The following is a 10889-nucleotide window of genomic DNA, read 5'->3' on the forward strand; positions in this document are numbered from 1 at the left end:
GAGGCCCTCGTCTGAAAACAAGTTTGTGAAGAAGAAGTGTTCGTTTTTATTTTACTCATGGATACGTTTTGGTCATGTTACGGACAGTAAAATATCAATTGAGCATTTGTTAATCTACCAGAGAAGTCACTGCCTGAAGGGAGGAGAATGTAGGACATTTTGAGCCTGAATAGATGAGAAGGCTGCATTAGCCAGTGCGGTTTGTTTCTGATCAGTCTCTCTAGTTGTAAAAAGGCTGTAATTGTACAGTAATTCACTGCTACCTTATTTCTAAAATCCCTGCAGATGATTCCCACCAGACAGACTGCTTTGGTAAGCAGTTCATTTCAATGCCTCACAAAAGCTACAGCAGAGAGCAGGGCGAGGACAAAACGAAGCAGAAGTGATTTACTGAGCAAGCAATGTCATCACTCTGCTGCACATCACGTCTTTGCAAGATAGAAATTTGCTGGTTGATCTTACCTTACAGAACAAACAAGATTAAGTGGCAGAGGCACAAAAAGCAGTCCTGGCTCTGTGGGTCCAAGGCACGTTTGCAGGCGTGCGTTAGATCTTTTTCTGTCTGTGGTGGCCTGTGCTTGTTGGCACGGTAGTGTTTTGGCACGCAGCACATCTCATAAACAGCTACCTGCTCATGGCGTCTGTTTAGGTGATTGAATCGGTTACTTCCATTTTGCCATCCTCCTTATTTATAAAGTCTTCCCTTGTTGAGCTATGTGAAAATGTAAGTTGTTTTTTACTGATAAAAAAATTCAGATTAGTCTGACTCACACTATATAGAGTGGTATCTGGAGTCACTTCTTCTAGAGTCATGGAACTAAAGGAAGACAGCGTGCTGCGTAATTATAGAAAAGTAAGTGTGTGTGAGCGTGAGTGCGTGTGCGCGTGCACTCCAGGGAGAGCTCTGCAGTAGTTGCTAAACAGAAAGACGGGAAGAATTACATCATTATAGTCTCAAGGACAGCAAAGTGAAACTCTGTAATCCCCACAGGGCAAATACTCTTTGCCTCTGTTATCAGTCCCGATTAAATCCCTGGGGGTCCATACTCAATCGCTTACAGTTAAGTCAACGTTTGCCTGCTGCTCAAACAGGCGCTCTTCTCATATGAGTTTGTGCTCGTGGCACAGAATTCTCTCTAGTTTAAAAACTTTAATAATAAATGATATTTTAGAAAAGCAATACAGCTTCTGTACAAGGAAAGGCGTATTGCTTGCAGCTATTTGATTTCATAATTTAAAATTTCCTTTTTTTCCCCCATTTTAATGTCACCACTGAGGTATTTGCTAATGGGATCACCAGCATATCATTAGATATTCTGCCTAATCTTTCTCCACCCAGTTTTGCCACCACCCAAAACGTAAGTGCAAGCAGCAGCCTGCCCTGGCTAGCTTGAGGAGTGCACTGCCTCAGAAAGCGATTGGATCACATCTCTGTCGGGATATCTTGTCTTCTTGGGAATGAGAAATGCAGCTCCTGAGAAAAAAAAAAAAAAAAAAAGAACGTGTTAAATGCCAGAGAGAAGACACAGAACGAGTTGCACCTTGTTTCAAAACTCCTCCTGCAGGCTTTGGCACTCTCTGCCGAATTAAAAGGACCCATCCCTGAAAGAGGCATGAGAAAAGCATGCTGAGAGAGCATTTCTGGGAGGCAGCAATCCTACCCGGAGAGAATGCACTACGGGCTGCGTAGATGCTAAGAATACTGCACACTATCTCTTCTGCACGCAGGGGTGGATGAACGTGAGAGACTGCGACGGCTGTCTCGCCTCAGCCTGGGAATATGTGCATTGCCTTGGTCAGTGCTGATGGGAAACCCGGACTCAGCTGAACTGCTTTGGTACACCTGTACCACCGCAGGATGGTTTTTTATTTGCACAGAGCACAAGAGGCCTCATGTGGCAGCAGCGCACATGAGCAAATGCCACCATACAAGTAGCAGATAATAACAGTAGTTTCTTAAGCGCTCGCTGTTCTCTGAATTTCCTGATGGCCCAGTGAAACCTCCGGCATCAAAATGTAATGGTGCAGAAGCCAAGATGTAGCACTTCTCCCCGGGTGTGACCTGGCTGTAGAGCCCCATCTGTGATGCCACTGACAGAGCCCGAAGAACACCAGGCACTGTGGTACTCCACTCAGTTGCGGAGTGCATGCAGTAGACGGGGGAGAGCAAGGTGCATTGCTCCTTAGCAGCAAGCAGGTTTGACTGGGTATATCGATGCTGCAGATTTGGAAATCTAAATACTTTGGGCAAAAAATATCAAAATTTCGGTCAACAGTTTTCACGCTCGGCAGGCTTACTTGAACCATCTAGTCTGACCAAGTGCTGTAAGAACTGCTGTAGACCTCAACTTTTGAGGCTGCCTTGATGATTTTAAAGAATACTGACTTCACAAGACAAGGACAAGTTACAGAGAATCTAGAACTTCAGATTAACTGTTCCTTATTTCACACACTTTGCAGAAATGGTAGCTTGCATTGCCCACATGTGTCTACACATCAGTTTTAGGTGGCTTGGTCTGCTTGCTGCCATGTGATAATCACGAAGGACACCAAGGCCGAGCAGGAACCAAATGATTCATGACTTGGACAAGGTCACAAAGAAGTTGTGGAGGAGAAGAAAAGTTGTGACGGGAGATAAGATGGAGCTGGGTAGAGGCACAGGGACATAATGATGTAGGCATGAAGTGAGATATACTCAACCTCAGAGGAGATAGGGTCTTTCTTTGCTCCATTTTTCTGAAAGCTGCTCGTTTCACCCAGTATTCATCACAACTTTTTAAGGGCCGACAAGCTACAATGGCAGAAAACGTGCAAGCATGTTCTTGCCATAAAACAGCAAGGCAATTCCGTCTGCGGAGCTCCTTGATGCGGAGACAGAAGCCTTTGTTTCCTACATCAGCTTTTGTTATCTTAACCTATCCCCTCTGTAATTGCAGTAATTAATACCGGTGCAAATCTCTTGATGTTTCTCATTTACGGAGCACTGTTACCTTGCATCTCACTTTGACAAGGTGAGGGTGAATCTGCTGTTTACGACTCCATTCAACTAGTCAATTCGTCTGTTAGCAATGACCTGTTAAGAGCTGACGTGTGAAGTCAGCAATGTGCACCAAAACACCAGCCCTGACTGAGACCCCCCCATCAAAATCTGTTTGCCCTGCCTGGGTTTGTCTGTGCGCAGAGCTCCCGTGGGTGTAACAAACAAGACGAGAGAGAACTCGGAGGAAATCAGAAGAGGGAATTGGTCTTGATGATGTTGATGACAGCCCTTTATCAACTCATTTCTTGTTGTCTCCCAGCTCTCAGCATCAAAACTCTGCATGTTGTTTTCAGCTGACGTAGGTGTCTTCCACTGCTCCTGAAAGCTGAAGGATCATTCCCGTAGTAGTGAAATAAAAACCATTGACATTACTGTTCCAGACTTTCACCGGGAGATACGGCTGCAGTCCATTTTACAAATCTGAGTTCAGAATGACTTCCTAGAAGCCAGCAGAGTTGCCCCAGCTTTAAGGCTGTCTCAAACTTAGTATTTCAGCACATTTATGGCTGCCTTCTCATAATTGTTTGAAGTGATGGCATGTAGATTTCAAGTGTCCACTCAACTTTCTTAATTTTCTCTTTTTGTTTTAAAGTATATTCGGTGCTGTTCGAACTGGTGCTTATATGCTCTACATTTTGATGACCAAAGGCCTGAAGCAGTCAGTGTGTGACCAGAGTTTTTACATTGGACCTGTCAGCAAATTCTGGGCATATGCATTTGTGCTAAGCAAAGCGCCCGAACTAGGTGAGTACCCTCTCTCCCTTTCTCTCACTATGCACACATTTAGAGCAGAAATGTCTGTGCGGGAAGCACAAGAAGGGCCTCAGTGCTGGTGAAACCTTGTTTTAGTCTTAGAAAAAACTGAGTAAACAAAACCAACCCAAAACTCGGCACGTTTCAGTCTCTAGTGATTAAGTCTAGCTTGGTTGAAGTCAGAGTAATGTGCAGTTGAACAAGACCATTCCCAGCCCAGGAATAAACCGCAATGATGATACACAGCAGGGCGGTCTAGAGGTAAGAGCAGTCTGGTCCATACCTCTTCCGTAGCTACTCGTAGGCAAATACGAATAGCGTAATCAAGCAGTCGCTCGCCCTGTGGGTACAGAATTGAAGGGTGGGTTACAGCAGCTGTGTCAGCAACAAGTTTTGAGTCAGGTTCTGCCTCGATTCTGAAGCATTCGTCCTTAAATACACATGTAGGCGTACGATTATGAACAGCAACGTGCTTCCTCCCTAAACATTGAAAGCTGTGGCTGTCTGCTTCCTCCAAATACAAACCAATTTCCCATCATATCCGTAGCTTTTCCAGCCCTGATTCTTATAAACTCCTGTCTCTCCAGCAATTTTTTTGGTAAGGATACTTGTGATATACATGACAAAGCCAACTTAATGGCCAGTCTGCACGTGTCCTCATCCCGCGGCTTATTAGTGTAAGAAAGGATTGTTTTAACAGGAAGGAGGAGGCAGAGATTTAGCAGCCCTCCAGCTTTCATTTCGGAGGATGCCCTTAGTAAACCTCAAAGGGCTGCAGCACTCACTGTGTTCAGCCATACAGCAAAAATAAGTCTTTACCTTTCAGCAGAGAATTTGATTCAGCAAATTACAGGACAGCAATTTGTCAGCATAAAAACTGGAAAGAGACAGACACCAGTTGCCTTGCTGTGTCAGAATCCATTGGTTTCCTGCTGCTTAAATTACTTCAAACCCACAGAAATTTAGTTGTTAAAATTGGAAAACATCAGCTAGAACTGCACAGCAACAATAAATTGAACATATGACTGCTTATTAAAATGTGAGTGAACATCTTGCAGCTAAGCATTACGGCTTATTACTGACCTTGTGCAGATAGTGCCGTTTTGGTTCCACCCATCACTAATATTCATGATTTGGATTTCCTGGGGTACATATATGTAGAACTAAGTCCCCAGGTGCAAATCTCAGGGATCTTTTTGGAAACACTGTGTCTATAACAATAGAAGACAAGTAGCATACGTGTATATGTATTTCTCTCTAGCTGAGATGCTCAGTGCAATCATGAGAAGCAGAAGGAAGAAAAAAGCAGGAAAGAGTAATAAAATTTACTTTTCTACAATAGCAACACGCAAAGGATGTGCATTTCAACATAAACCAAATTTCTTTCTAGAAGCCTTTTTTTTCTGGCAGTTACATACCTTTCAGTATTGTAGGTTGCATATGCAGTAGCTTTTTGCATAGTAGCTCAAAAGGCTGTACTGAGTTTAACTCGGTTCAGTTTGCGAGTAGGCATTTGAATTGGAGGACACTGCTGCATCCTTTTCAGGTTTTCTGTTCTCTGTCAAGCTACATCTCTCTTCTGGTCACAGTATATAATGGACAACCTCACAGAGATGACACACGTACATCCACCTAACTCACCTCAGACTTTCATGGATGATGTTTGCAGCAATGGGTTACCAAGTAAACCAATGGAGTTTTCAAACGGGGACTATATACACAGGAAAATGGGGATATGTTGGTTTTCCAAAGATTGCATAGAGATTAGGGGCCAAGCTGGCTTTCAGATCAGACAGGCTCTCAGATCCAGAGCTGAGGTGTTTTTTCGTGCTCAAAAATAATGTATAGTCCAGCAGCATCAGCAAAGGGAAGAGAGCGCTGCGGTAATTATGGAATTGTTCAGTATGTTTCTCATTTCCTCCCCCTCCCCTTTTTTTTTTTTTTTTTTTTTTTTTACAGGTGATACAATATTCATTATTCTTAGGAAACAGAAGCTCATCTTCTTACACTGGTACCATCACATTACTGTGTTACTTTATTCTTGGTATTCCTACAAGGACATGGTGGCTGGCGGTGGCTGGTTCATGACCATGAACTATGGAGTACACGCCGTTATGTACTCTTACTATGCCTTGCGGGCTGCTGGCTTCAGAGTCTCACGCAAGTTTGCCATGTTCATCACCTTGTCACAGATCACTCAGATGTTGATCGGTTGCGTGATCAATTACCTGGTCTTCTCCTGGATGCAGCAGGGCCAGTGCCATTCCCACGTGCAGAACATCATCTGGTCCTCTCTCATGTACCTCAGCTACTTTGTGCTCTTCTGCCATTTTTTCTTTGAGGCCTATATCGGCAAAACCAGAAAAGAAAGGAAGGTTGACTAGTGATAGAAAGGAGAAGCCATAGCTCAGGGTCATCCAGAAAAACAAAATTATAAGAAAAGAAAATGGCACAAGGAAACACATATATATGTATGGTGCAGCTAAAACTTGGCAGCTTAGGGAAAGTTAGCTTGGTTTAACCCAGTAAGTTTATGATCCTATCATGGTGAGGACTCACTGAATTCTACTCTATCTCAAAGGACTGCTGATGAAAGACAACTTCCTTCTTGTACCTGTCTGCTCTAGAAAAGAAAGGAGAAAAGAAAGAAGAGAAAAAAGAAAAGAAAACAGGAAAGAAAAAAGAGAAGAAAAGAAAAGAGAAAAGGAATAATATTGAGGGAAAAAGAAGTACATTAAATAAGCAGTGTGTTTCCCCTGGGTGGAGAAGGGACTTTTATTTAAAAAAAAAAATAATAGGAATTTCTAAATAATTTCTGATGATTTTTCAGCATTAAACTTGAACAAAGCAAAGCAGAGAGGTGACAAAAAAATCTGTCTATGATAACAGTAAGATTGAAAAATTAAAATCTTTTTCCATAGAAGGTTGATACCTTTAGCCAAAACGAAACCCAGAAGGATGTTTCCTGCATGGGAAGTGGCTGAACTCCACACTGTGGTCACGAATGGAAAAGAGAAGAGATTGATTTCTCTGCTATGTACTCTGCTGGGGGAGCAGATCTGGGACGCAGAGTCACCTCCCTCAGAAGGCTGAAAGGAGCAGTACTTTTACAAGAGTTTAATGTGAAAAGATGCACTGTTGCAATACATATCTCAGAGAGTGCATTTTCCAAGTGCATTTTTCAGTTAAAGGCAAGGAATTTCTGCAGCAGGATAAGTCATAGAGGGTTAAATCAATCAATACTTGCTAAATTACCAGGGGCTAATAGCAGAGGGATGTTCAGGAAGAAGAGGGAGACAACTCCCCTTGCGTGATTTTTAGGAATTATCCATCAGTCTCAATTTAACCTGCAGCGACACTGAATTAATTGGGGGAAATCGGAGGAAATCCTAGTTAGCGAGAAGAGAGTGATGTATCTGCCCACTGTTTTCAGAACAGAGCCCTGTGGTACAATACAGATTCTGCGTTTTTGTGGAAATAAGGATACCTGCCTGGGTGGGAAGAGGTGGCAGGACTGCGCGACATTGGGTAACACTGTGCTTCTGCATCTGCCTCCTGGGCAGTGCAAAGATGTTCAAAGTGCCCTCCTCTGGTCATGTGGAGATACTACTACAAAACATACTTGGAATAGGTTTTTCTTGAGATTTGTATAGAAAAAATTAGTCTAAATGGAGTAATTTTGCTGCAACAGCTTAACTCTAAAGTCCAGAGAGAATTATCCTGCATTAAATATATATCTCTCTGCAGAATCTGTACTGTAACATCAGACTGACCACTTAAGAAGACACTTTCTTCTCTGAAGTCAGCTACAGATATAAGGAGAAACGTATTTCACTCTGAACCTTAGAGAGTTAGTTGAGAACAGCCATATTCTTTCAAAGACAAGTAGATTGCATTATCTGTGATATTCCAGTCCTTACAAAGCCAAATACAATGTGTAAAAGTTCCTAGTATTTCAAAGACGCAAGTATGTAAACTTGATGTTAAATGTGTTAATGTAGTATTCTAAATTGTATCAGTTAGGTAGTTTAACTAAACAATTAGAAGAACTAGATCAACAAAATAGGGACTGCTGTTCTGCATAGGATATACACACACCTATAACTACACCCATATACACATTCTGTGATTTGTCAACAAGAAAAAAAAAGCCCAGTGGCAGAGAATCACGTTTCCTGGCTAATGCAAAAGATTGTCATTATCTTTCTTGCTTTAATTTGAGATTGTACAGTACAAAGGGTTTGGGTTTTTTTTTATTTTGATTTTTAGCTTTAATTGTGCTGTCATTCATGAAACAGAGCTGCTTTAGTATCCTGTTAAAAGATGACAAGGGCTTTCGGTGTCTCATTATATACAACAGAAAATCAAATAAAGTTACATTCCATGTTATGTCAATGGTCTTACAAATCAAAAAGCCTTTTCAGGCTAAAATCATAATTATAACAAGCAGAAAAAAAGTTTACATTTGTGTTATTTAAGTTATTGATGTGCTGACGTTATTTTATGCTACACAACAAATAGCAAAATGTGATATGCAGTAATGAAGCTATGATATTCATTAATAGGACTACTGTATACGTGGAAATATTAGACAAAACCAATTAAATGTGTAAACCATTTTGTTATACAGCTTGGGAGTAGATAATTATAACGCTGAATAAGCCTTTTTCCTCATGCTTAATTTTGCCCTGGCTAAGAAGCAGGTTAAGAAGTCCGGTTAAGAGTGGAAAAGGCTAAATTAGAGTTGACTGCCATTAGGCGAGAAGCATTGGTAGAAGCCCACCATCGTGCCATTTAGACCCTCGGTCCTGTGTGTCTGAGGTCTCTCAAATAAAGCAAGAGGGGTGGAAGTGGTCCGGTGTCTGGAGCTGAAGCTGGAGCAGAAATCTTGGACCCTGTGAAGTCAGTGGAGGCTTTGCTCTGCTTTGAACAGAGCCGGTGTGTCCGACTGCCTTTTATCTGAGCAGAGGGGAAGGAACTGCACACGTCCCCTGCTAATTCGAGGCTGATGGCTAATGACTTAAAGGCCCCATGAACTTCATCAATAAGAAGTGACACCACACCACAGCAGCGTAGAGACATGTATTAAGACAGGCAGAAAACAGGGTGGGTTGCAAACAACCTACCGTGTTTCATACACAGTTTTCCTTAATTGCCTAAGAGAAACAAACCCACATCTGTGCATGCTGGACGGCAACGATGGCAGCGCCGACACTGACTTCAGCAGAGCAAGAATTTCACCTGCTCTTACCCTATCCTCCCAAAGCCCTCGCTGGTACCTCTGCACCCTTCCCAGGACCTGCTCCCAACATGCCCACCACCCCACCAGCCAGGGCCGGGCAGGTGAGGGCCACCTTCCTTACTGCCTGGGAAGCAGCACCAGGGCAGAAACCAGCCTGAGCGACCCCCTCAAAACGCGGTGCATGTGTACCGCTGGCGTGCAGGGGGAACACGGCACTGAATTCAGTGGGCGTCCTGGTGGGTGACTTAGGCTGCAGGCAAGCGTATGTGTAGGGAAGGGGCGGCAAGGTCAGGCACGTAAGGGACAGTGGTAAATTAGGGTACGTTTACGCTGGAAATTAGCTGTCACGCTGCCGTTTGCTTCAGGAGGTGACACATCACACACGCATTTACACAGGTCCAATGGCCCTACTATACCATTGGGCTTTTCCTCTGAGGTTTTCCACCGGAGTCAAACGTGGTAACCGGCATTAAAGAAATTGAGGATAAGGCCAAAACCAACTTAGACTGTTACTTTTTTTTTTTCTTCCTAAAACATACACACATGATATTTAGACATCACATTTAACCCACTCACATGTACTTAAACACTGAGCCAGTCAACCCTAATGTAATGACACCTCAACAATACTCCAGCTGTTCCAACCTGTGAGCTACAAGATATAAACACAACTAATTGGGTCCTATTTATGTCCCTTTTTTTTGAACCTTGGGGTCACACTTTTAGATTTTCCTGTCCACTTGCAGAACCCTTTTTTCCCTACTTATTTTAAATAAAGCTGTAGTTGTGTTGCATTCACACATGCCATGGGGAACTCAAACTTTATAGAAATTATCAAGCACTATGGGACCTGTGACAACCACCAGAGATACTTGAAATGCTCTTATGGGATTCACTATTAAAGTCAGGAAAGTTACACTGCTGATAAGGTCAGTCTGCCAGGGTTGAAGTCTGTGTTTTATGTTTTGATGCATTAATCCAATGTACTGAAATAAAACCAGAAAGGTTGGTATGGATTTAGGCTTAGGCAGCTGCGAGCAGAATTTGGCTCTTCCTGAACACTACTTCTGTGTAGTGAATACTTTAAGGAAAATATTTTCAGCTAGTTAGTGGAAGAAGAAAAACTTGGGTAATTTTGGAGTCTCTTTAAATTGTGCCTATGATGAGAAGGCAGCCCCTCGTGCTCAGAGACCTTCTGTAACTCAGAGTCACAAATGGTTTATGTCTGGGCTCACTGATAACACTCGACTAACTGTGGCTGGCTCCAAAAGAGACTTCTCACCAGAATCTCACAGTAAACTAATACAAGCTTTTACTTACAAGATAAGGGCCAAAGCATGCAAAAGGAATCACTCGAAAGAGCCAAGCTGGGTAGTAGGAATGAAAGTGTTGAGCACGAGTTGCAGGAGAGACAAGGAGGGGGAAGATCTATTCCGTATCCTGGGAGAAAGTATTTCCAGGCTGAACACTTACTCGTTCCGAAGATGAGGAAGGGCGAAGCGGGAGGAGCTGGGCTGCGTAGTGCCAGGCAGCCAGCATGGGGTGGCTGCTGGAATAAGGCTTCCTGTGGAAGTTAATTACGCAGTGGCTCCCCGAGTGCACGCGTTGGTCTGCGGATTTGTTTGGAGGAACATCCATGGTCTAACAACTTCTGAACTTCAAGGCCTGGGTGTATTTCGTTTTTCTCTCCTGAAAGTAAAAACCCGGGGCAACATTTTAGTTGCGAGCAATGGTACCTCAGGGATCAATATTCAGGTGGTTTTCAGGCAACAAAGAGCATAAAACACCAATTATTGTGACCATGAAACAGCAGCCTTTGTAAGCAGTGCCAGATACAATACAGTAGTGCAGTAA

At 43.0% G+C, this 10889-nt stretch overlaps 1 protein-coding gene across 1 annotated transcript in view; it reads left to right on the forward strand.

The window, feature by feature from the left end:
* ELOVL6 (ELOVL fatty acid elongase 6) overlaps positions 1-6883 on the forward strand; it is a gene marked incomplete at its 5' end in the record, with an annotated part of 76398 nt that extends 69515 nt beyond the window's left edge. Inside the window, 2 exons of the mRNA XM_082482521.1 lie at positions 3633-3784; positions 5753-6883. Coding sequence (XP_082338647.1) covers positions 3633-3784; positions 5753-6177 — 577 coding nt within the window. The 3' untranslated portion in view covers positions 6178-6883. The remainder of the gene's footprint in view (positions 1-3632; positions 3785-5752) is intronic.
* Between the last annotated feature and the right edge of the window lie 4006 nt (positions 6884-10889).

The sequence above is a fragment of the Vanellus vanellus genome (genome assembly GCF_965231255.1).
Source record: "Vanellus vanellus genome assembly, chromosome: 4".
Taxonomy (NCBI): Eukaryota; Metazoa; Chordata; class Aves; order Charadriiformes; family Charadriidae; genus Vanellus; species Vanellus vanellus.